Source organism: Oryzias latipes, chromosome 21 (genome assembly GCF_002234675.1).
Source record: "Oryzias latipes chromosome 21, ASM223467v1".
Classification (NCBI taxonomy): Eukaryota; Metazoa; Chordata; class Actinopteri; order Beloniformes; family Adrianichthyidae; genus Oryzias; species Oryzias latipes.
Genome location: NC_019879.2, coordinates 5,500,929 through 5,528,636, shown reverse-complemented (window position 1 = coordinate 5,528,636; position 27,708 = coordinate 5,500,929). Strand labels below are relative to the sequence as shown.

The window sequence follows — 27,708 nt, the reverse complement described above, 5'->3', positions numbered from 1 at the left end:
ATTGCATGGGGCACATTCTGCCCTGTATTTTCTCTGTGCTTTGTCCGATGTTCATAAAATTACAACAGGAGATACTCACAAGGGTCTTCTCTCATCGTTTAAAGTTTCATGGGTGTACACCTGACAATGCCTGCGCAAGCCACCGCCAAACAGGAAGTGGTTGATTGCGTTGCAGTCAGATAATTAAAATTTCATAAAAAATCAGCCGTTTGTATCACGAGGCTGAGATTTCCGAATGAGATGCCTCCTACATATCTCCAACTTAGTGTCCAGAGCCAATCACTTTTACACTTAAGGCCTACTGGTGAATGAAGCAGCAGTAATGCAGACATTTTGGAAAGTCTGGGTCAGCTTTACAGTGAGTGATGAAACCTGTTTGTCTATTGATCATAGCAGGAGCCCCGTCTGCAGTCACTGCTACCAGCTTTTCTAATGGTACCTTTTTCTGCACAAAAACTCCTTCACCGTGTTATACATTTCAACTCCTCTTTTAGTTGTCTATTAGGGCAGTTGTGTCAAGAGTTTATCTCTTGATGTTAATATAACCCAACAGCTGCGCTGCACTGCTGCTTTCCACAGACTCATCACATTGAATGCTAGACCACCTGCACTTTGCAATATCCCAGTCCAGCTAATCGGCCAAGTTATCTGACATAGCTAACTCTTGTCTAGACATTGTAGTGGAGATAAGGTCAGTTCCATTTTTCTCATCCTAAGGTACAGTGTTAGTAATTATTATGATTGATTGATTGACAGCTTCTTAATCTGAAAATGCCTTCTTCTTGATGAGAAAATGAGCGGGTCTAAACGAAGCATTGGTTGAAGATTTGTTTCATGCTATATGCAAACGTCTCAGTCCTTAAAGCCAACAGATTTCAACCCCCCCCCCCCCCCCCCCCCCCCCCACCGACATGCTGCTGTCATGTTAAATGTAGCTGGCAGCTCCAGAAACCAGAAGGAAGTATGAAGCCAAACGGTTCGAGCAGGGCGTGGCTCGTGGGGCGGTCACCCGTGCCAGGCGGTCGCCCGTGCTCGGGCCCGCTAAATGCTACTTGTAGCTTTAATTTTGTTTGTTTTCTTGTTCTTTAGTTTTCTTCAGATTTGTCCAGATTGTTCCAACTGTAAAGTTTTTGGTAATGTTGGATAGTAGTCCAGCTTTATTTTGGTAGGGCTTTTCATTGTGTTCCTATGAGCTTTTCTTCTCATTCTGCATCCTATTCCTTGGTTTTTTCTTGTTTAGTGCATGATCATTGTTGTGAGATTAGACCCTCAGTGCTCAGCTTTCTTTCCTTTTCTCTTTTAAATACCAGTGCTATCAAACCTGGTTTTCTCTCATCATTTCTTACATTTTCTACACCAACAATGATAACATTTCTACTGTTACAATGAATAACTGTTGCTAACATTTCTAGAACCTTTTACGATCCAAAATAAAATTTAAAAAAGTGGTAGGATTAGTATTCTGTCTTATTGTGATGATTATGTTAAATTAGTTTGACTTGTCGAAGTTGATTCCCTATTGGTACTGACAAAGAGTTTATAGAATTTCCTTTGTGTTGAACAATGACAGACCCTCATGAAGAAAATGCTAAAGCTGAGCTAACAAGCTAAACTAGGAATGTTTGAGTCAATCATATACATATATCACAGGATTTTTACAGGTCATTTATCATAGACGGACTTACCATTAGGCAAAGTTAGGGGCTTGCCTGGGGCCCCAAGCTGAGCACTTAAAATAATGTCTAAAATAATTTCCACTCCTGTTATTATGTAGCTCTGTCATGAAAAGGTGAATCCGTGGAATGACATAAGACTGCTCAGATGAAAGTGTTTTGTCCTCCCCCGCCTCAATGTATCAATGGACTATTCCATCAACAACAGGTTATATATGAAATATATGAAATACCTGAGACCTGTCAGTCCAGAAAAGGATCATGCTGCATCTATGCTGGTATTTTTGTAAAGTTTGGCTAAAAAAAAGTTTAAAAGAGATTTGCTATATGTTTGCTAACATGATAAATTAGCCTTTTTCTTTTTAAATAACCAGTTTTCTTTTTTTTGCATCCTTTTGTGTAAGGTTTACCAAAAATCCCCCATCTTTTTGGGTATCGGTAGAAATGACTTCCCCCTGGATGAACGACACAAATGATCTCCAAGTAAAAAGTGTGTGTTTTCAAGCAGGTGCTGGTGGTGTTTACCTGTCGCAGTGGTTGCACTTAAATGGTTTAGCTCCGGTGTGTTTGCGGTAGTGTCGCGTCAACTCGTCACTCCGGGCAAAGCGCCATTCGCAGCCCTCCCATGAGCACTTATAGGGCTTCTCACCTAAGACGAAGCCAGGAGAGGAAAAAAGAGGAGAAGGTGTCACATTTTATTACAATTTCTTCATTTAATTTCACACGTCTAAACTACAGCTGTTCACTAATAGGCAGGTTACCACCCCCACTTTTTTTTTTTTTTTTTCTTCCAGGCTCACACCCCCACACACCCTGCCTGGGGAACGGCCGGGCAGAGCGGTTTTAACACAACAGGCATTTCAATGAGCCAACACACTCAATTAGCTGTAAATGAAGTCTTTCAGCACTGCAGCGTGTTAATTCATAATCCCAAATTCACCCTGAAATGAATCTCGTTTTGCTCCCTTTATTACCATCCCTCCACCCCCACACACACACTCACACACCCCGAGGTGGTGGTGATGGAGGGGGGGGGGGGTCCTGAAATGTAAATTAAGTTTTTTCCTCCAGTTCACCAGATGGGAGAAGAGATGGTCTATTGTTCTCCGCCTGTAGTTATCTCTCCACGAAGGAAAGCCTTCCAGCTGTGATTTTTTTTTTAGACACATGAAGTCACTTTCTTTTTGGCCTAAAAATATTGAAATATGTTTTACTGTCAATGTCTATTAAATCAAAATAAAATACAGCAAATCTGGTCTTGTACTGCTAAAAATATACTCAAAAATCCCTACTTACAGAAACAGGAAACAGTTTTTAACAAATCTACTTTATGAACCATGAACATCTGAACATCTGAACCATGAAAGCTGCACGTTTTATAGCAAACCGTAACTCAGTTCACTAATGGAATCAGCATAGCCATTAAAATCAATTTTCATTTTTAAGTCCTACAACAAGCGAAAACACAGGCCAACGACCACGGCGAGCTCTGTTTTGAAATACTGTCCAAATCAAAGCAGAGACCCCCGGTGTGCGCACATGTGAACTTGGGGGGTGGTAACCATAATTGGGATCTTAATGACTCTTAATGGGGAGTAATACAGCAGTTTACAGTCAGTTAACCAGATGTCCCAGCAGCCCCTCCACAGCCATCGTCGCACACCCCCAATCTTCTTAAAAAAGACAAACGTCTACCAACAAGCCGCTAACTAGAGCCAATGAGGAGTCTAAAGTTATTCCAAAAAGAGTCTACGGACAACTGGTTAGATTTTCACATTCAAATGGGATCATGAAACAATGTAAAAAAATAAAAAAAAAAACGTTCTATACAAGCTGTTAAATCTTTGATAAAAAAAAGAGTAAAAAATAGAATAATAAAACTAAGTTAGAAAAAAATCCCTTTGATGTCAATTACTTTATCTGCTCAGTTTACACTTCAAAAAGATGAAATGATTTCCCCATCTGTAGCTACGTTTGCGCTAAATGCAGGTTCTTAAACGTACATTTAGCCCATGGTGTTCACACTGGACAAGCAGGGAGGGGCTTCTTCTACTTCTTTCTCTACTGTTGTGTAACCCTTGTGCTATCCTAGGCACTTTAACATTGGGAGTTGGGTCATCTAGACCCGCTAGACAGTGCGCTGAACCTTTTTTCTTCAATGATTTGTGATCTTCACTGGTGTCTATGGATTACATGAAATCTTTCCACCTTTATCCATCTTTGTCATGGTAGGGAGAACACATCAATGTGAGGGTGGGGTCACAGGATAGCACAAGGGTTAATAACGGCACCTACAGTTAGGAGAGGTTTGGTCTAAAATGTTGTAGTGCTGCAATTTTTGTGAATCTTGCTCCAGGCCTTTTCTTTCACAGCTCTATTCCGATATATGAAAGACGCGAGTTTACGGGCGTTTACACAGACTTTCAGTTATAGCTGCCCCTTGAACGCCCGTTGTCAAGAGTAGTGTAAACATGGCTTGTCAGTTTCTAAAATATTAAACTTGTAGAGGTTAGGGTGTTCAGTGTTTCATGATAACAAGAAAGTGAAGTTTTTCTTTGTAAACTTAAATTGAGTTTGACAGATTTGCCAGAATAACCAGGACAGGGAATGTCAGAGCTTCTCACGGACTGAGGTTCAGCTCTGAAAGTGAGATGACGAAACTAACAGTAAAAGATGATGTGTAAAAGGAACACCCTGCTTTGAATGATGTCCTCTTCCCTTTTATTTCCCTCTCAAACTTTGTCTCTCTTTGATCCGATTCGCTTTTCATGCACATACACGACGTGTCTGCCATTGCTCTCAGGCTAAATTGATTCCTCACCATGAGCTCTGCTCCCTCCCGTTTGCATATTCAAATCCTGCAGTCGAGTCTTTTGCATACAGAGACTCCAGTCCAGAATGACGCATATTGTTTTACTGTAGTTTCAATGTGCACTCCAGCGTGGTCGTTGCACAGAAACCTCCTTTTTTATTGTTTCTGTATAGGTTGTCCAGTGAAAAACTCCAGTTTTTAGGGTTTCAGAGAAAGAAGGCGGCACTCGACTGAACCAGGTTAGACAGCATTGTGACTGGGTTCAGTTACAAATAATAACCAGGGAGAAAAAAATGCTTACCTTTAAAAATTTAAAGCAGTAAATTAGAATTTAAACTTTCCATTTCAGCATTTCTGCTGTAAACAGAAACATAATCTGCTATAAGAGACTGGAAAAATGTGCTGGGCTTTTAAAAAACAGAAGACAGATGTGTCCTCGGATGACTCTACATCCGTCAGAGTGTTGCAGCCAAAGGGCTTTTACTGTTTCAAAGCTGCTGAAGCTCAGGTAGAAGCTGCTCCTCCCAGTGACAGGAGCACACAAAAGCGTTAGCTCCACCCGGCCCAACGATAATTATCGGAGCAAAAGCCCTGGCTCGCAGCCCCACTGAGCCCTGCTCAAGTGTGCTCAAGTCCCTGAAGTGACAGTGGGGGTGTTATTAGCCAGGGCACACACTCGCCCACTTTGGCACGCTAATTTGAGGGCGCCTAATGACTCATAACTGAATGTTCAGGCAGGAGGTGCACTTTAAGAACCATAGCTGAATTCTTGATCAGCTGGTACATGACACATTTTTGACAGCAAAACACAACACCGATGCTAAAAGGTATTAAATAATAACAACATTTGAATGTGCTAAAAGATTAAAAACATTGCTTTGAATGGGTACTAACACTTATCACATCTGGCATCTATAACACTTTATGTAAATGAAAAGGGGAGCTGCTTTTTCGCTGTTAAGGTTGGTAGTGTTTTGAATTGCACAAATTCACAGTTCACATGCAAGTGAACCCTGGTGCACTTCACTACAGTGTGAATGCACCGTATTTTCTGCACTATAGGGCGCACCAGATTTGACGTAAGAGGCACCGTCAATGAAAGGTCTATTTTCATACTTATAATAAATAAGGCGCACCAAACCATACGGCGCATTAAGAGAGACAAAAGAGTCAGAGATAAGTCCGTCAGTCAGACTTTATTAAATGCACTCAGAAAAAATCTAGATACTGTATGTAACACAGAAAAAAGCTATCATATTCCCAAGGCCTGTAACTCCTAACCTTGTTTGCAACTCGTACAAACATTACTGTACAACATTACTGTGACTACGTTAACTCCCAGCCTTCATAGTAACACGTAAAAAGAATAAAAAAGTGACCCCACTCTTACTTTGACGTGTTCTCCCTACCATAACAAAGGTGGAAAGATTACATGTAATCCATGGACACCAGTGAAGATCACAAATCATTGAAGAAAAAAGGTTCAGAGCACTGTCTAGTGGGTCTAGATGACCCAACTCCCAATTGTAAAGTGCCTAGGATAGCACAACGGTTAAACATGTTAGCCTATTCCCAATAATTCCCAATATTGTTTGTGACTTAAAAAAAAACAGGCCGACATTTTGATAGAGCGCTGTGTACCTCTCAAATTGCTTCGACATCAGTGAGTACAACCAGAATTAATCCACATTTAAGGTGCTCCCGCTTACCATTTGCACTGTCGCTTTTTGAATGAAATAAAAATAAAAGGCTATTATGTGTTCCTTATAGTACAGAAAATAAGGTAAACAGACTGAAAGAAACTTGAAAAAAGAATAACAAAGTGGTGACAGTGAAGTATTAGGATTTAGGTTAAAAAATGCATTTGAAGATGTAATGGTTGTTACACACCAATTTAAGAACCCAGAGAGAGCTGTGTAGATTATTAGCAAAGCGTTAGCTTAAACAGAATGAGCTTTAAATGACCTGATGATTTACATAAGCTTTATATGACATTCATGCTAAGCTTTAACTTCATAAACTCAAAATAAAGAAATGAAATCCCTGAACAGCCAACAGAGATTGGTGTATTTAAATTTAAAAAACAGATAGTTGAAGCCACTTCTACTTTACTCGTCTGTACTATGAGTTTGTTGGATGTGGGAGGGGCTGAGTCACTGACTGCAACCCCTTACTTGTCAAAGTAATTACAATCAATACATGCTTAACACTGGTCTAAACGAAACTCGAGCAATACCTGCGTTTTGTTGTAAAACAGGTTATTTGTTCAAAAGTTGCCAGATGGGTTTGACAACTCATCAAATGTAATGATTAAATTGCTCAGTTGGCAAAGCCGCGACAGACTTGCTGTTAAGAACGAGCACACTGGTGCTGATTTAGCATGAACCAAGCGTAGACGTGCTTTAAAAGCTCATGGCAATTCCAGCCCAGTGAGTGTTCCCTTCAAATAAATCCGGTATTAAACTGTTTTTCAAGTGTGATGAGAACGAGCGCGGCACTTAAGACAACGGCAGACAGCTCCAGAATTTGACACTCTAATGTTTTTGTACAAACTCAAACTGGCTTTATTCCCCCGCTGAAAATACAAAAAAAGGAGGTTTGATTTCCGGGGGTTCATGATCCTCTGCTGCTCAGGTGCAGCTGCCAAAAAAATGCAAATGTCTGTGATTCCCCAGATTACTCCAGGCTGTGAAGAGCCCCCACAAGTCACTTCTTTTTCCTGACAGCATCTGCACATGTGAGTCCTCCTACTCACAAAGTCCCCCCTCCCTCACTCGGAAGAGATTAAAGTACCGCATCTTCAACATATAATAGCAAACTACTTGGCAGCTTATCCTCTTGGAGGAAAACTGACATCCTCAACCTGAATGCGAGTATGTGCGATATGAGTAGGTGGGGGGGCTGCAGGTGCCAGACAGGTGGCTGTTTCACACCCATTTTCTGTAATTGGCCAGAACACTCTATCTTTCTTCAGTAGAGAGCCACTCAAATGCGTGTGCACACTCTCCATAAAACATGCACACACACAGACACACACGCACAGTTGGAGGAATCAAGCAAGGCCAACTCGGGCGTGACGCCACAGCAACCGTGACGCCAGCCAATTATAACACGGCGACTCAAGGATGCATGATAAAGTCACCTAGCAACTGAGGGAGAGAGAGAGACAGAGAGGGGTTGGTGGTGGTGGTGGTGGTGAGGAGAGACAGTGAGAAAGATTAACAAGCATGGACAATCCACCAGCCACCTACCAATTATTGAGGAGTGTGATGCAGTTGCTTGGCAACCCAAACTAAATGAGCAAGTGGAGGAGAGAGAGAGAGAGAGAGAGAGACGGGGCTCAGACCAACGTTCAGTTTCAGGTGTGTGTGTGGGGGGTCAGCAAGGTGTTTTCCTTGAACCACATGAGGTTGTGGTGGTATCTTCTGTGAGGAAAAGTGCAGCAACGGTTGACGTCTGAGGAAGTCCACTGTCAACTGAGAACAGGAAGTCAGTCCAGAAAACTAAAGGTGGAATTGAAATTCCGCTTTTTTTTTTAATTAAACAAAACCATGTTGGGGATTTGACTTGCTCATATCCAAATTCACACATCCAAACATCTCACCACAACAGCTCTTCTGACTTCCTGCTCATTAACTGATGTATAAAACTCCACTTTATCTCTTGTTAAAAAATAAAGATGACTTTTTAAAACACGATCACAGGGGCTTTTCCTGTGTTGATGCCAACCTGCGAGTCAACTTTGACGTACGCCGCAAAAAAAACCAAAAAAAAAACAAGCAGCTTATAAATGTGAGCTTATAAATAGTCAAAGACTCGCTCATGTGTTCGCCAAGGCCTTTTCACTGTCAGTGAGGAAGATTGACTGTGACAACACTAGCAGCTCAGAGGAACTCGGAACACCAACAGTTTTTAAGTTGCCTGTGGTTAGAAACTATTCTAATTGCAGCAGAAGAAAACAAAAAAAAAGAGTCTTTTGTGGATTAGATGTCTTTTGGATAATATTTTTAAACGTCAGCAATAGAGCTGAGAGTACTTATTAAACTAATTAATTGATTTCAATTTATGTCACAAATTCAGTTTCCATTTTAGTCATTTAATTGAATATTTATGTATTTGGCATGGATAGTCAATTTTCCATGAATTATGTATGGGACAAAAAAACGTTTTACATAACTGGTTAAATAAAGACTACAAAAGTAATATTGTCTTCATAAAATTATCACTTATTACATTAAAAATTAACAAAAAGGTAGATTTTACTGTCTCAAAAACGAGACTAGATTGCATTACAATAAAACTCTAGGTTTGGTTAACAGTCTTGCCTCGCAGCTCGACAGTCCTGGTCCAAATCCCAGCTGGAACCTTTCTGTGTTTCCATTAATTCTCCAGTTTCCTTCAACAGTCAGACATGACTTTGAATCCTCCCTGGGATAGGCTCCAGCAACCTCTATGACACTCCACTGGACTAAACCAGACTAGAAGACAGTTGGATGGATAAATAAATGGCTTAATGGATGGATGGATAGACAGATGGATAGTGAGATGAATAAACAGATGAATGGGTTAATAAATGGGTGGATGGATGGATAGTTCCATAGTTGAATGAATGAATGAATGAATGAATGAATGAATGAATGAATGAATGAATGAATGAATGAATGAATGAATGAATGAATGAATGAATAAATGAATGAACGAATGATTGACAGTTTTGACCCAGATGCCAGCTCGGACAAGGAAAACAAAGACGTTCATGGATCTATTTGTCTGCAAGTGGATGCTTTTGAAGCAATTTTAATCTTAATTTTCTTAATATGTGTATTTTATAATCAGAAAAATGCCACAAGAACATTGTAAAAACACCAAAAGCATGATTTTCTATCAGAGTAGGTCTTCAACCCTTGTGCTATATTAGATGTCCCCACCCTAACCTGACGTGTTCTTCCTACCATGACAAAGGTGGATAAAGGTGGAAAGATTTCATGTAATCCATGGACACCAGGGAAGATCACAAATCATTGAAGAAAAAAGGTTCAGAGCACTGTCTAGTGGGTCTAGATGACCCCACTCCCAAAGTGCCTAGGATACCACAAGGGTTAGAACAGCTCTAGAACCACAGTGTATCACTACAACTACAGTGCATCACTGGAGCCAACAATGTTCCCTCGATGCTCCAACCTCATGGAACATCTTCAGGTAGGAGAACATTAATCGCAGCGGCTCTGGATGTGAACACTGCAACTGAATTACCAGCATCAGGCAGGATTGCGGCGCATGTCGAGTACAGACACTCACACACATCAATATAATAATGTTGCTAATGGCCTCCGCTGCGTGCGGCGGCTCAAGGAGCGCCGCCGCCGCCAAAGCGTTCCTTTTGCTGCTCCTCCCTGTAGTCTCTGCAACGTTAATCCCTGCCTACATGTATGTTCAATGATTTATGGTCATAATAACCCAAAAAGAGGATTAAGCTAATTAAACCACAGCGCTGTGCTTGTAATGAACACATCGGGAGGGAATACACCACGACACCCACACACACACACATTTATGCCACACACTCGCACACAAAGTGAGGAGTGTCTTCGGGGCGTCTGTTTTTCTTCTTCTCGGTGAATGATCCTGGCTTTCGGAGCGGGTTGTTGGTTAGCATGACTCGACTCCAGAATCATCAGAAGATTACGAATGCGGTAGCTGGCGGTCACGCTTCCAGACTGTGTGCTGGGCCGTTCTGGATTAGCCACAATAAAGCAACAGAAATAGAAACTTGCAGCTACACCCCGTGCAGCCCCGGAGTGGAAGACGCCGCAGTTGAAGCTCTGCCACGGCTGCAGGGACATCATAAGCCTGTAACACGCTGGATTAAGGATGCCAAGGTTGAAGATGCTAACAGTGGATGTCTTCCGGCAGCGTGAACCTGGCACGACTGGAAGATTACAACTGGAGGAGACGAATTAAAAGTGAATTGAAAGTGAGGCCAAATGATGATGGCGCGCAGGTTTCCTGAGCTAAATAAATGTTGGACTCAGGCTGGTGGGGTTTTACAATCCTCTCCAAGAACACAGTTGGAAAAGCAGGGAATTTTCCGGTAAACGTTTGGACGTAGCTCTGCATGAGGAAACGCAGTGCTGTTGCTGAGACGAAGTCAGCCGCTGTGTCAGTTTCTGTCATGGGAGAGCGCGAGGGCAGCAGGCAGGCAGGCAGGCCGGGAGCTCCGCGGTTCACTCAGAGGACAGCAGCAGACAGCAGCCAAAGCGGCGAGTCAGGCACAGCCGGACAACCGGCAAAGCCATTTACTACCCATCCATCAATCATCTGGTAATTACCAGGGCAGGTTCTGAGTTGGTGTTAGGTAATTCTGCAGGATCGTCTCAGAGAGCAGAGTCCAAATCTGTTCAAACGCTTCGTATAGATTTTCACAGCATGTACAGCAACTCAAGTGATGATCTTTAGACTTCTTCCTTTAGGCATTTGTTCTCAGGCTCGATTATATCATCCAGACTATTACTTTGATTCCATATAAGTGTAATTCTGTGTCTACTTTCGTACAAATCTTGAAATGAAAAATAAAGAAACCTCTTAAAATCACATTGTTTTCACCATTAGCAGATAAAAAATGTTTCATTTACCCATCTTCCTAGTTGAAAACTATGACCTTAAATCTTTGTAGTGAGGTTTGGATTGAGTTCAGTCTAACACCAGAACTCGTTTGACTACTGTCCCTCTGTTAATGTTTACACCAGTGATAACCAACTCTTTTGAGCCCACGGACCGATTTAATGTCAGACGAGATGTTCACGACTTCCAGTTGTAACTTTTGAGGGTAAAGTGAATCCACAGTTTAAGCAACTTTACTAGCAACGTCCATGAGAAATTAGAACGGCTGGCTGCTGGATATTATGCATTATTATCATGGTGTGTGGAAACAACTGTAGCAATAAATCCTTTCTTGGAGTAAAGACTCCTGGTTTTGTCAGCAGCTTTCTTTTATTTTGAAGTCAAAGGCTCTTTTTCTGTTTCCTCACTGACTCTTCTGCGAAACAAACTTTCCAAATACCTTTGATTTTGTAAACTTTCCTCGCATGGGAGTTTCAATTTAGCGGTCGGAGAAGCCGCTTTAAGAAAGTAGCAGGTGGATTTAAGACATCGAGTGACTTGACATTCACAGAGAATGAGTCGGATTTGGTGAAGAATCCAGTAGTTTTCCAAAATAAAGCGTCCTTCAGAATCAGATTATAAATGAATGAATAAATAAATGAAAAAATGTGGTTTGTGTTCTCCACAATCCTGTATCAGCTGTCCCCCCGACCACTACCTGTCTGCAGTCTGGGGGCTAGGGACCATCGGTTTATACAAACAGCGTGATTCAAAGTGTTTAAAGTTATAGTAGTTTGTGTCATTTAGGTGCCACTGGCGAGACATTTAAGGCTTAATGAAGTTCAGAATTCATGTCACACACACCAACAGCTGAAGGAACACAAAAAACAACAACATATCTTTCATTGTAAGCTGTACAAAGACGAGGCACCAGAGGCTGTAATGGCCACCCTTAGGGGGTATTCCAGTGTTTACCTGTGTGAGTCCTCTGATGCGCCTTCAGGTGGGAGCTCTTGGTGTAAACCTTCCTGCAGCCGTTAAACTGGCACCGGTGGACTCTCTTCTTGTTCTCGGGTACATCTCCTCCCAGGCTGCCCCCCTGCTCGCTGTCGCTGAGGGCTCCCCCTTGGCTTGGTGGGGAGGGCAGCGCCTCTGCTGCCACCAACTTGGCCGCTCCTAATCCCACCTTCTTGGCCACCAGCTTGAGTGTTAATGTCCCGTCGGCGTTGGCGGTGAGTGTCTGTGCGGGCTTGACGAGGTGGCGCCCGAGCTCCGGCGACGACGGCGGCGTTAGGGATGTGACGGCGGCGCTGAGCTGCACGGCGCTTACGCCTCCGAGGGCCTGCTCCTTGGTGGTGACGGCCTCCACCCCGGCTACTGCGTGGTTCTTCGTGGGGCTGGAGACCTGGAGGAGTTTGGTCTGGACCTTGGGGAGCGTGACGAGCAGCGGAGGCGGGCTGGGCTGGTCTGGGAGGCCTGGGAGGAGGGGATCCATCAGATCCTCGTCGCTGTCACCACCCTGCATGAAAGCTGGCGTCAGGAGGCAGTCCAGCTCCTCGTCAAAGAGCTCCGAGAGTCGTTTGGGCTCCGTCTGTAGGTACCTCTCCAACTCGAGACACGTCTGCAAGAGAAAGACAAGCTGAGAGTCAGAACCACCTCTCACTTGTTGGACTTCCATGCGATCAAACCAAAGGATTTCAACGTCTATTTTCAATGTTCTCACAAACTCAGCACACATTCTTTTTTTTTCAAAATAAAAGTTCTTTCAACAGATCTCCTTTGCTTTGGTCCCTTTGCTCCTCTGTATACTCACTCTTTCACCAGCCTATTTAAACTCAGATGCCCGCTGCAGGCTTTATGTTTCTCTCAAGCTGTTGACCATGTCACCTGGAACACGGCAGTCCTGTGAGAGTGTGGGGGTTTAGTCTGTGATTGATTGCCGCTGCCTGGCCAAGTTCTCCAGAGCTCTGAACTGTGGAGGCCTTGCCTGCTTCCCTCTGGTCGCCCAAATCAACCAGCCGTGGACGTTTTATAGAGAGATATAGACAGAAAGGGGGGAAAAAAGATGACAGATTGAGAGTCAAACAAGGAGTCAAATGATAGAGACGAATGAAGAGAGACAAAAGGGGAAAAAAAATGTTGTGGGCTGAAACTAAGAGACATCTGGGCTTTGATGTTTTTTGTTTTTTTTGCTGTTGTTGTTTGTCAGCTACAGTTGTTGGCAGCAACACAACATCTCCACAGGTGTTGGTCCGCTAGCCTGCAGTGCCTTTGGTGAAGGGCACCTGCCACGCCACCTCAAGGGACCCACGCCAAAACGCCTTCCAGTTCTTCTCAAAGCTTTGATTTGTGTCCTGTACTTCATGCAGATGCTCAGGGGCTTCTATTTTCAGGCTCTTTTCTACTTTAAATTCAGATTATGACCTTAAATTGACAAAGTACCATGTTTTTCACACTTTAGGTCGTAGCGTCAATGAATGGTCTTTTTTTGAACTTGCAGTAAAGTAATTTACAGTCAGTCAGACTTTATTAACTGCATTCACAGTAACTCTAGAACCTGTTTTTAATGTGCTACACTTTAGTCATGTTATAGTGTTAGCTGTGTTAGTGTATTCACAATGAAACAATTTTTGAAAGCAAAAATAAAAAATCTGAAAACACAAAAAAATGTGGAAGCAAAAAAAAAAAAGAAATTTTGAAAGCAAATATTTAATATTTTCATTTGCAACGTAGAAAGTTTTGTGTGCAACGTGGGGGCAAAAAGATTACTCCATAAGTAACTTGTAAAAAAAAAAAACAGTCCACCACAGCTACACGTTAGCATATTCACAATAATGTTGCTTCGACATCAGGAAGCACAATCAGACTTCATTTATATAAAGGTGCTATGGATTTTAAGGCGTCATTTATAATTTTAAAAAGGGGGCCGATTCCAGGCTGCTCCCTATTCCCTTCTCTGCTGCTATGCCGGTCCCAAGCCCGGTTGGATTGAGAGGGTTGCGTCAGGAAGGGCATCCGGCGTAAAACATTGCCAAGTTAACCATGCGACTCATTCTCGAGGGAGGGTTGTTTCGCTGTGGCGACCCCTGATGGGAGAAGCCAAAAGTGAAAGATGATTTATAATTTAAAAAAAGGGTTTAAATTGTGCCTGACAGTTCAGAAAATACATAATAGAGATGAAAAAAGGCCTTTAAATGACGAAAATGTTGAGATTGAATTTTATTACCTTACAAATTATAGTATTAAAGTTTTGTTCATTGCTGTATTGAAACTAAAAACATCTCCAATTAAGTTTCTATAACTTTTATTGTAAATCAAATTATAAATATGTGAATAATAATAACATACAGGTAGCTTTTATTTTGAGAACAATTCTTTCTGATAGCTGCAGTTTGGTCTTCAAAATGTTTCTAAAACCCGGATCCAACGGTTTTTGTTTCCTCGTGGATTCAGCAGCCTTTCCTTCGCTGCACTTCCTGTTCTGTATCCTCCTGGAAAAGTCTATTTCCTGTTGTGTCCCAGAGCGGTTCTGCAGCCGAGGGCTCTCTCACTGCCGTTTTGGCTCATTGCACTGCAGAAAGATTCAGCCCAGGCATCCATGTTCTGGATTTTTCTTAGCCTTCAGCAGCAGCTGGTGGCCTCAGACCGAATGTTTCTCCACGGAGCGACGAACCCTCACGTTCAAGCCCGACGTCTGTTGAGTGATGATAAGCTGAACTCGCCTTTCCCACCATGTCTGCTCTTTTTTCTTAAGGAAGCACATTTGCATATGAATTTAAATCAAATACATTTCTTCTGGCGGTTTTATGTTTTTTTTTCCTTTTTGTTTTTTCATTTGAGAAAGCTGAGCTAAAGGCTGCCAGCAAAGCTGCTGTCCATGCAAATTCTTTTTGTAACATATCCTTTCATTAATTGACATTGGTTTTCATTTTTTTAGCACAAAAGAAGAGGTTAGCATTTGTATTTTCTTTAGTTTTGTTGTTTCCTCTGCAGCTCAGCTGAATGCTGCTTTTCCGTTACCTACGGTACTTTGTCATTATGAAACAGCAAGACAGATTTTTCCCTAAAGATGCTGGCGGCCATTCTTAAAATATGATAACGTGTCACAACCCACGTCTTCGGGGAAAAGAAACTAAATGGAAAAGTCAACTGGAAACAATTTACTCCACAAGATCTTTCAAAAATAATCAAACAAATAAAACACAAAATATTTTAATTAGCGAAGAGAACAGAAATCATGGAGAAGTGAGATGCAGGTTAGGAGCTCTTATGGGTTTTTCCCATGTGGACGCCTCCATGGACGGCGAGGAATGGGGTTTCTGCAGATGTTTGGTAAACTGAACCATTGATATTAATAGAAAAAAGAGTCTTTGTTGGTATACAGTCTGATAGACTGACAGTCAAACTGACTTTGTGTGATGCTACGTTCACATTGTCCTTGGCAATGTGCGTTCAAGCCACCGCTTCCCATGAAAAGGCTATGTAAGTGCGTGTACATGTACATTTTGGAGGAAAAAAACATGTTTTTTAGTCCATTTTAAGGCTATACGTCTAAAACTCAAAGCCATTGACGGTGAATTGAAAGTTAAGCCAACGTTGACCTATCAGGAACTCTGATTTAATAGTGACGTATGGATGGCGTTCTTTTTACTTCACAGAAGTGTCAACTGTTTGAAAATTGATCATGGAGGAGCAATTAATACTGAGCGGTTTGTTATGTGACACCAAGACTTTCAAGTGTCGGAGTAAAAGAAAAAGCCTGAAGCAAGACTCGTACGATTTCCACCACTCTGACATTTCGCAGCAAACCTCTTCCAACTGTAGATAGCACTAGTATGGGGTAGCGTCCGTCCAGTGTGAACACCATATGCTAAAACCATATACAATATGCTAAAACTGCATTAAAGAATGCACGCTTTGCGCGGTCTTAAATCGCATCAAATACCCGGTGTATGTTGCAGAAGAGTTCAGCAAATATGATTTATTCATGTTTGTGCAGGTGGCTGTTCATGAACATTACATTTGGGTATTTTCCTCTTAAAACTTGAAAAAGCGAAATGTGTTTTGTGCTTTTCTTTTTCCTATGGTCTACTTAGGTTTCAACTCATTCATTCATTCTTGAATTTATTTATTTGTCTGTTCATCACCGTTCAGGCTTTGTGGCTGCAAATCATTTGAGGCATTTTAAAGCTTCATCACCAAGTCAGTGGCCAAGCGGGAGAGTGTCTCTCTAAAGGTTTGCCACACTGGTAGTCTGAGTCCACAATCAGTGCATGAATGACTCTAAAAACTTGAGCAAATGCTTCCACACTCCACAATTCAGTGGTTGGACCAACTGAAGCCTCCTGAGCAGCTCATAGCGTCCTCTGAGGATGGATCAGAGAACACATTTCACACTGAAGAATTTAACATCGAAAGAACTTTAAGCTCCTAGCAAAAAAAAACACAAGCAGGCCATGAAAAGAACCAATACCAACTGGGAAGAATAAACGTCCGATATATTGAAAAGCAAAATGTGAGGTTGAGTTTTGAATAAAACATTAAGACTGAAGATTTTTGATAAAAAAGAAAAAAAAAGAAAACATGATTTTTTCCATTAAAATGTCGACTTCATTGCTTATCTTAAAAGTGGTGAACCTCACCACCTGCCTGAATGAGGACAAAAAAAAACCAAAGCCACAGAGCTCCTAAATGAGGAACCACTACCTCCACCTGAAAAAAATCCAGGCTGCTTTCATTTAGACGGACAAACTGCCTAAACACATCGTTTGTACGAAAGTATTGCAAAACTGAGACGTTTTTAGACAAAATGCAGACAAATCCTTTACACCAAGGCTCAAACTGCTTTCTATTACATCTCTACAAAGTCATTTCATCAGGTTCTGCTACAGATTACAAATATGTCCTATTTTTTTTTTTTTACATCTTCTCTCCTTTTTATCCTCCTGGAGCAGTTTCACCCGGGTCTGGTACCAGAGCGGGGGCCGGGCCTGCCCGTCCACGAATCGGCGCCACAGTTTTGATTGAGTTTCCCACTTGGTATCGTTGTACACTGAAAGGGCTAAAAATGGACATTTAAAACTTGGCTAAAAAAGCCAGCACAGAACGTGCAAGCAGTAGTGATACTACTACTAAGCAAGTGCAGCATCTATTTCATTAGCTCTGAATAGGACCTCGTATATAGGAGCTAAAATTTTACTCTTGTATTTTATATGATATTTTATAACATATTTATTTGTTTAATGCTTTTCAATCAAGTTGTACTTTTTTACGTCTTAACTTATTCTAGTTTATATTCTAGATGTTTTACACTTTTTGATGCACTTTTTAACTTATCTTAATGAATATTTTCACATTTGAGCTGTTTTTATGTTATAACTTCTTTATTTATTACGTCTAAATTTTTAGACCGTGTCTTCTCACCCTTGGCTGGGGTGATTGTGTTCGGGCAGAGTTTTGGCTCTGTTTGTCCTCTGCCCGGCCTGGTGTGCCCACAGTGGGTGGACCAGGGGGTTGGGGGGGTTGGGGGGCTGCGGGGCGGGAGGTGTTGGGGATGAGTTGTGCTGGTGCTGCTTAGATGCCGACACCCTGGCCAAAAGGAGGACAGGGCAGACGGTTATTTATGTTTGTTTTTATGTATTTTATTAAGAGGGGCTTATTCTATTATTTTATTGTTTGTGTGGAAATTAGTGTTCTTGTTTGTTTTTATGCACAGCACCTTGAGCTGCTCTCCTTTTCATGAAAGGTGCTTTAGAAATCAAATTAATTTGAACTTGAAGTGCCGCAGCGGGGGGGCATTTCAGCTCCGCTTTTGTGTTCTGACGTTTCAGAGGGTCCGCAGCAGCAGCAGCAGCAGCAGCAGCAGCTCTAGGATTCGGGTCCATGTGACGTTGGAGTTGATAAACCAGAGCAAGTGGACCGCGAAAATGATCCAGTGCAATATATCTCTGGAAAGAAATGTAGTTTATTTAGTTCCTGGTATCAAAACAGACCCTGATTAGAATATATACATAAAAAGTGATGCTGCTGTTTACCATACAGATTCACCACCATTTAATTTGATCTCAGCAATGGTTTTATTGAGTTTTTTTAGAGTTTAAATGAACGCTAAACTCATCTGGAGCCGGATTTGGTTTCACCCTAAAATGGAGTCGTTTGTGTGTCAGAGTGTTTTTCCTCCAAAGGATTATGGGACGCTGGCGCCTGAAACTGATGTGCAAAAAATATTTCCCAGATTAGATTTTGAAAGAGTGCAAAAATTTTGCGTGAAGCCATTGTTCTCCTTCTACGGCCTCAGATGAATTGCGTGTGCCTGCTGTACCTTTGCGCTCCATACATTATTCATCGTCCTCAGACACTCGTGCAGCACCACGAGTATTAGGCGCCTTTGATACACTAAATAAACTGCATGTCAGTGGTTTCTGAGAGAGCGGCCCGTCGGTTGCAGCCTGGCATAGAAAACATAAATAGAAGGTTCTGTGTGTTTTCCTGGCGGGGGCTGAGCTGATGCTAAGGACTGTGGGAGGAGGGCAGGGGGGTGGAGGTAGCCCCAGGCTGCGCAGAAAATATGAGTGAGCGGGGATCAGACTCCAGGCCAGCGGTGAACGCACCCGCTCGGGCGTCACGGGCGTGACCTTTTCCCTTCGTCTGTTTCTCCCACACACCGTGGAGATCAGGTACGGGTGACATGTCGGGCCGGCAGCACAGTTAGAATGTTTCACCGTATCCATGGCGATCTAAGGTAGCATCTCTGTGTGGATTCAAAGAGCAGGGTGGGGGTTCAGACTCAGTTTAAAGTTAGGAAGCAGCAAAAGGGTGGATGGACCGCCATCTGTCCCCCAAAGACAGGAGTATGGGAATATATGTGTGAATGTTCATTGATATACACACACATACATATAGGTGTGTGTATGTGTGTGTGTTTGTGTGTGTGTGTGTGTGCGAGCGTGTGGCTATTGGCAAACAGATCAGATTGATAGCATGTGTAGGGCTTACCTCCACCCTCCAATCCACACCCCCCCAGTCCCACACCATATGGAAAAAAGGTCAAACTAACACAAACACACACACACACACACACCCACACACACACACACACACACACACCCACACACACACACACACAGTAGAATTTAAAGCTGCCAATGATATGAAAGTCTATTCATTGCTGCAACCAATGACACACAGAGGTGGAAAAGTGTAATAATTTAAGATTATACACAAAAAGTGAGAGAAGTGAGTCTACTTCTGACCTCAAATCAAAAACAGATGTTGTGTTTCTAACAGTTTTAGCGCTGATTACACCAATATAGAAGTGAGCCCAAAACAGCCCCCCCCCCTGCTGGCGCCTACACATCCTACAACTTCTGCAGCATCGAGGAACACAACGACCCCCGGCTCAAGAGTACCTGGGCAGGAAGAAGCAGAGAAAGAGATCACAGACAGACAAGGCCCACGGTAAAGAAGAATTCATCCGAGATGTAAAAATTACAGATTTTTTCAAACTACAAGGTTTTTTTTTTTTTTAACAACCAAACTAATAATAGTTTTTTAATAATTTAGGTAGTGGTACATGTTTTTTTTTCTTTCCAGAAAAGGAATGAAAACACGGTCAGAAAATTTTAGATGAGCTGCAGAGTTCTTCCCGCTCATTATTTTTCCCTGATCTTTGTTGACCTAAAGCCTGAACAGTTCGGATTTTTTTTCTGAGAACACAGAAACATTTCTAACTGTTCTTCCTCCATAAAACAGGTTACACCCCTCCCTCACATGAAAGCCTAAGTCTTATATAATTTATAGGGCAGTTTTGGAATATGACCACAGCAAAATTCAGGAAAAAAAACTCTTTAATTGTGTTTTCATTGCAGCAATCCGAATATGAAAAACCTTTTTGAGGCTGCTTTTCACTGAATTCATCCAGCAGATTTAGTTTTTTTCAGGTCTATAGGGTGAAACGTGTTAAATATTTCGGTCAGAGTTCATATTGTTGAGAACCTAAACCTTGTTTAGAACAGATCTTCCCTTTTTCTCTCTTCTGGGGCCTCATTCTTCTGCTAATTAACCTGAGCATGGGCTGCTGTTTGTCTGTGAGCTACCAGCAGCTCATGTATATTTTAGTCTGACCACATTTCTGTCAGCATGGTTCTCTGCACGCTCCATGTTTAAATTATGTTTACCCACAATCCTGTGTTGCGTACTGTTGCCACTTTTTTATCCTTTGATTTCAGTCAATGTTGATGTTTTTAGGTGGGTGAATATTCCCCTTTTTTATGGGATCAAAATGTAAATGAACATTTTACATGGGACGTTCTAAAGAAATGACCGGGGTTTTAGGTGCAGAGAGCAACACGGCCTGCTGGGAACGCAGAAAGAAGCCTGATCATGACTCAGTCCCCCCCCCCCCCCCCATGTCTTAAGGACGAGAGACATCGGGGGATTTTAGGGGGTTTAGGGGAGTGTAATCCAGCGTTTAATCCTAAACTGGAAAAACCACTGTGTCCCTCATCCAACAGCTGCAGCATAACATTGACTTTCCTCCACAGAAAGCTTCACGGCAATTCACACCTGGAGGACTGAGAGCACAACCCCCCAGGTATGAAAGATCTCATCAGAGAATAACACAGCTGAGGTCCAGTGATTCTGGACTCCAGCATCAGGAAGCTTTGCCACAAGAAGGATCAAGGAACTTTGGGCTGCTGTTACTTAAATGACTTGCCTCTTCTTCCTCGTCAACAGCAAACATATTTTCACCTCAAAATTCACAGATGTTTATCTCTCCACACTCCAGACAGTTTCCCCGGCTCCCCTCTACCAGGAACGATGCTTTGGCGCGCTCAGACCCTGAACCACCATCAGCGTTTGTGCATCTATAGTCCCAGTTTATTCCACGCATGCAAGACGTCCTCGGCCCGGACTGTAACTGCCAAACATTTACGGACATACCGTGTTTTCCGCTCTATGAGGCGCACTTCAAAGCCTTAGATTTCTTCAGAAAACCTCAGTGTACCTTAGAATCTGGAGCGCCTCAGATTTGGATCAAATCCGCTTATGTTCACTGATCTGGTAGCGTTTTTGAGAGATATCCGTCGCTCTGTCAAAATGTCAGCCTGTTTGTTTACGATTCCCAATCCAGGTTGGGTGTTAATGTCAATATGCTAGCATGTTAATAATTTACGTATTTTTAACAAGGTTTAGGAGTTAGCCTAGTCTCAGTAATGTGTGTTTTAGCGGTAATAGTCTGTTTTTTATTTTAGAAGGTCCGTTGTTATTGTGACTGTGCTAATGCCGGCTAACGTGTAGCTGTCTTTCTTTCTTTTTACTAAAAAGTTTTGGAGTTGGCGTACACACAGGAACATTTGTTTTAGCGTTATCTTATCTCTGACTCTAAATGTTGGAAAGTAGACCCAACCTGTCATCGACGGTGCGCATTATAATCTGGTGCAGAAAACATGGTCAATTCCAAAGATCTCTTTTTATTGAAATAACGTGAGGCAATTGAGAGCAGTTTCCACACTCGGAATTCCTTCTGGAGATGAAACCTCTGCCGGATGATGGGTGTGATAAGATGTGGAATCTCAAAGATGATGTGTTCAGCGACTGGAAACCAAACTGGTTTCCTCACTGCCCGGCCATCCAGTGAGGGTCAGAGCCGGTCAAGCTGAGACGTGTCTGACGCCGGTCGCCACTCGGCCGATCGGAACATCCTTCAGTCCTGTGCTGCATCGTCCACAGAAGTGAAAAGGGACCATTCTCCTCCACGGTTGGAGTTACAAATAATTCATTTCTGGTTTTTCTTTGCAGCTATGAACTCATCACTGGGGTAGAATGAGGAACCTAATCAAAAAGCTGTTATATATCTTCAAAACGAGGTTGAATAAGGCAGCAGGAGCTTGATTCTCAGTGCGTTTTGATGCGACTGACCTTTTCTGAAAAGAGAGAAGGCGGAAAATCCGTCCCCTCCCCTCTCGCCGCATCTCCGTCTTTCCGTCCACAGTGTGAGTGTTTGATTTAATATTTTATCTAAAATAGCTGCCGCTGACGTGCGAGCGGGCGGGCCCTGCCTCTGTGTGTGTCCTCTGCTCGCCGACGTTCATTAATAATGAACGCGGAAAGCAAAGGGCCCCTGGATGGAAGCGCTAAGAGCTTTTGACAGACAAAGGATGATTGAGGACAGAGCTCAACAAACAGGCTGAAGTGGCTTCAGCAGGGGATGCTCCGTCTGTGTTTACATACACTCTGTTATTGGACTATTAGCGGCGCTGCCATTAGGACAATGGTGATTTAAGCCATTTACATGCTTCTGTAAAGTGACACTTCCTCTGAGGACACAACACGGCTGCATAAATGATTGTTTGACCCCAGAAAATCTCTAAACATCCAGAAAATGGATTTAGTCCGAACTAAAAGTGCTGATAATGTACCTTTGGGAGTAGTTAACAAATTCCTGAATCTCATTGTTGGAATCAGTCAAAGAAAATATTGCTTTTAACATCTTCCTCTGAATTTTCTGTCAGAAACATTTGGAATGTCAGAATGATAAAATCAAAGAAAATTGTTTCAAAGTTTCACAAAACGTCCCCAAAATGAAGCTAATAGGCTTAATATGGAGAAAAGAATTAAAAATGTTTCACTGCCACAATCACAAGAAAACCTGAGTCTTAGCATGAAGCTGAGTTGCTATATTGAGGAGATGTAATTATCCATCTTTTCTTTCCGTCTACAAGTTCAAGTTGATACGGAAAACTTATCCTAGATCATTTTCCTCTTGCAGATGCAATCTGAATTCTCAGCTGCAGGACAATAACAACATATGAACACAAAGAACCAAAGATTTAAAAAAAATATTGACCTGTTTTAGCCTGTCTCGCTTCCGAATTGAAGCCTATTCAAAAACAAAAGCGCAGATCATTAGCTTGTTACATGGACACATCTGTTTGAATTTTATTCTTTACCCCAATTTAAAAAAGTTGAACGTTACAGTAATAAAAAAAAGTGCTTAATGGTCGGTTAACGAAAACATTTCAATGTATTTTATTTCACAGTTTACCATCAGGGTGTCTTCTTTCGATCGACAGGTGATCACTACATCCTCAGTATTACTGTTAACTAAATCGTCAGGGTTACTTGTCTAGATGTTTATTCATTTTCAAAATATTCAAGTCTGTGATGTCTCATCCTGCCAATATAGTGATAATCACAGAGCAAAATTAAAAAAAAAATTACTTTTTTTTTTATCTCAAAAGCTAATCAATTGAAAGACAGACCTTTAGAAATGATTTAGACTGGCATCAACATTATAAATAACACACAATCATTTTGAATATTAGTATTTCATTGGCTGGAATTTCCAGATTTATTTGAAAAAAGGTGATTGGGTCAAGAATTAAAAACAGATTTATGATATGGAGATCACATTCAATTATGAACATTTCTCATTATCACTAAATAAACGGTCAAAACTTTCCGTTACATTGCCTGTTATCTTCTGTCTAAAATGTCTAAAATAATAGAATAAATGATCCAAATATCCACCTCATTACTTCCTTTAGTATAAATTATTTTTTTCTGTGTGATTTCATGATGAAATTCTTCGTCTTGCTCCATAGCAACCGGCCGTTTTCAGACAGGAATGTTGATTGTAATGTCTTAGAATAATCAGGCAGCACTCTGCAGACTGAGGTTGCTCTGACTTGACTTTGTTTATTTTCTTCTCCACTCTGTGCATCTTTTTTTGCTGCAAAACGATAATTTTCCTTCTTCTTTCCAGACAAATCAGCTCTAATTAGAGCGCTTTGGCTTCCATAAACTGTGCTTTGAAGCTTTACCTCTTGATGGATCTCACTCCCTCCATCTCTCCACAAAAGCCGGCTCTGATGGCTAATTAGCCACTCGAAAGCAAAAAAAAAAAAAAAAAAAAAAGAAGCAAAAAGAGCCTCTTTATCCTGCTAATTTGTTGATGTGGCTGTGTACATAGACGATGCGAACGCCTGTAAGAGTGAGAAGAGCGTAATGACTTTTAACTGATGTGTGTGAACATGAGATGTCTGTAGATGAGAGTGTGCGATATCAGACGAGCAGCTGCCTTCACGTTCATGTGAGGCTCGGAGCTGCAGAGGAAACGTGTGGAGCCGAAGATGCTGGGGCTTCATCACTGAGTAGCAACACATCCCATAATAACACTTAAACCCATTGATTGTATATGAGAGTTGGACTAAGTGACCCCTCCCCCCTGGCGGTCCAAGCAGGAAGTACCTGCCGGTTCTAAGAAACCAAAATCCCCTAGACTTCTATAGAGAACTAAACAGCTATTATCAGTCATTCCATGGGTCAGGATTACCTTTCTTGCTCTGACACCTTTTATTAACACAGTTTTGCTATTTTTTTTTTTCTATATCGCAAGTTAATCAAGTTATAAGCTGACCAATCAGAGGCCTCGCTAAAAGTATTTGGTCTCATGTTGAACCTTTTAAAACTGAGCCCACTTTTTTGGTTGGGGCGTGGTCTTCCAGCCAGCTCACTCCTGACTGGCACGAGTGGTTGCCATAGAAACAAGGGTTTAGAACGACTTAGACCAATCGCTGCTTACTGAAGTCATCTTGTTCCAGCATGGCGATGTCTGAATCAGGAAAAGATGGCGACTTAATTTAATAATTTTCGATGGGGGACTTCACACTGACTCACTTCAGTTATCTTTAGAGGCAATGCTTTAATCCCACAAATCAAACATTGATCAGAAATATTGATTACAAATCTTTTTTCTACAATACGTTGGATTATTGATATCTTCTCAATTCATATGTTAATTGTGCCCCCTAAGTTAGAATATTGGTCATAAGTACTTTCAAAGCTCCAAAATTAACATTTTTAACCCTTGTTCTATCTTGTGGGGTCAAAATGACCCCACCCTTACATTGAGGTGTTATTCCTACCATGACAAAGGTGGATAAAGGTGGAAAGATTTCATGTAATCCATGGACACCAGTGAAGATCACAAATCATTGAAGAAAAAAGGTTCAGAGCACTGTCTAGTGGGTCTAGATGACCCAACTCCCAATATTAAAGTGCCTAGGATAGCACAAGGTTTAAAAAGCTTTTGCACATCCCAAAACCTAACATTCTAACCTAAAATGAAATATATTTATCTAAATCCTGTTTTAATCACTTATTTTACATGATCTAATAGAATCAAACTCCCCAAGTTGTTTTTTTATTATATGAATGGATGTGAACATACACTGGGTGACATTGCAGAGAAATGACTGCATTTTAACTGGAGGATGCCTTAAAGGACCTGAAAGTGCCTTAAACATCTTGTGCTCTCCAGGTTTTAGCCTGCTCCGGAGATTTCAAAGCCCGTCAGGTTTAATCCTCTTCAGCCGCGGGAGCAACAGCACGGTCCAACACTGATGCCGGGAGATAAAGGCCCCCGCTCTCCGCCGGGGGTGGGAACGGGGCTGCAGGTAATCTCAAAGGTGTTGGATGGTGTTGGGGTCAGGGAAGCATGGCATCCTCTCAAATATATCGGATTGTAGGGGACGGCGTGTAATGACATCCTTGGCCAAAACCCCCAAAAATAAACCCCAAGATCATAAAGTGTGGTGGTGGTAGTGGAGGGGAGGGGGTCAAAAGCATTTCTCAGTGTAGTGGAGCATAGCAGCATGAATAATACAGCATGAAGCTCTTTGGGTTTAGGAGCAGCTGCCATTTTGGATCCCAGAGTTCCCCCTGTGCCGGACCCTAACCTTCATCTTCTGCTTTTGTTGCAGAGTTTTCACGGATGTTAGTGTTTCCTCCTTATTGTAAATGTCAGATGATGTAAAAAAAAGAAGAAAAAAGCTGCACAGATTGGAGGAAATTGTAAAAGAAATCAAACCAAAACAAAAGTTTTGATTTGATTAATATGTGAATTTCAGGAATCTTGTTAGATTTGCATCACAAATGAAACCAACGACACTAAATCTGTTTCATTTACACTTATATTCTCTGCAGGCCGTTCCATCTAAATATGAAAATCCTAAAATAATATTGTTGGATCTAGAAAAAAGAGCCAGATTGTCACATCCTTTGTTTTACAGTGAGGCAGAAGTGGGACTACGCTGAATTTGCATTTCTTTTTTTTGGTTTCTATTCATAAAGTCTGTTTTCCAGAGGATAAACGAAACAGAAAGCATCGATTCATCATTTTCACTGCGCCTACTGTCAAACCTCTGAAAGGTTTCCTTTTGATGGATCAGTCGGCGTTGTGTTGACTGTGCAACTGTACGCACACACACAACCAAATAAAAAAGAAAATGAAGATGAAACCACTAACAGCCAACTTGCTCTAAGTCCAAGATTGTGCTTGTGTTCATATATTATGTACACAACAACACAAAGCTTTGACAGAAATCCTAACACAGTCAAGGACACCTGAACGCCTCGGAGTCCAAACTGTGGAAAGATTGAAGCCTAAATCTGGCAGATATGACAGAGAACAGACAACAGCACCGTCATGTGACGGCAACTGCGCTGACAGATACACACCTGAGTGTGTGTCTGTGTGTGTCTGTGCCCTCTCCTTCTGCTTTGATTGAACTGCAGCAGGATAAACGCAGAGTCCTGTGGGGTCTGATTTGAAAAGCAGGAGAAGAAGTCAAGAAGAAAGGAGGTTAATGGAGACAAGACCTGAGGGGGGGAGGAGGCGGGACATCGGTGCTGTCACTCATACGGACAACAACCCCTTCCTTTGCACTTTTAAGACCCACTCTGATCATCTTTTGATCTATTATTAAAGTGTTGCCAGTAGTCTTTCCATTATGATGATTATGCAGTTTTTAGGCAAAATCTAAAAACCTGTCGTTTTCTAGGACATAGTTTCTGCAGAGCGGAAGTAAGTCCATCTGCCCTCTACTCCGTGTTTACACATTCTCGTCCTAGCTTACAGCCCCAAGCTAACATTACAGGTGCAACAAAAATGGCGAGCAATATTGGAGCTTCAAACCAGATTCCAGCTCAGACGAGGAAAACACGGATCTATTTGTCTGCAAGTGGATGAATTTAGCTAACGTGTTTTAACCTCTGTAAAATTATAATAAAAACGTTCATGAATAGCTTTCACCTGGTAAAGAATAGCAGTCTTATCCAATAAAAAGTACTAAATGTTTTAATATTTTACATAAATTACATAAACATATTTAACATTAAATGATCATATTTAGTTTAATCAGCAAACATTATTTAATATGCTCACTTTTATTGTCACTCGAGGCTTTTATTTTGGTAACCTCACCTTTTAAACATCTGCAGCTCAGAAAATATTAAAGCACGGACATTTCTTCTTATTAAAGTCTCCTAAAGCAGATTATGAACGTATCGTTTTGTAAAAAGTTGAAGGTTTATTTCTAAGCTGCAGTAATTTAGCAAATATAAAGTTTAGTTACTGCTGCTAACTAGAATCCTGACTAGCTTAACCAGCCGAGGTTAATTTGTAAACCTGGAAGTGATCAGAGAGCAGGGAAGCACGGAGAAACAAAGAAAGCAATCAACCACTGAGGGTGAAAGGGTGAGAGAGCAGAGCATGAAGACAAAAGCAGGGGTATTTTCCTGCTATGCCCCTCCTCCCCCCATAACACATACGGACGCACG

At 41.7% G+C, this 27,708-nt stretch overlaps 1 protein-coding gene across 1 annotated transcript in view; it reads right to left on the bottom strand.

Moving 5' to 3' along the window:
* Window positions 1–27,708, bottom strand: part of LOC101156209 (Krueppel-like factor 7) — a 90,718-nt gene that overhangs the window by 25,431 nt on the left and 37,579 nt on the right. Inside the window, exons 2-3 of the mRNA XM_004081436.4 lie at window positions 12,061–12,706; window positions 2,199–2,322 (exon numbers count right to left, since the gene is read on the bottom strand). Coding sequence (XP_004081484.1) covers window positions 2,199–2,322; window positions 12,061–12,706 — 770 coding nt within the window. The remainder of the gene's footprint in view (window positions 1–2,198; window positions 2,323–12,060; window positions 12,707–27,708) is intronic.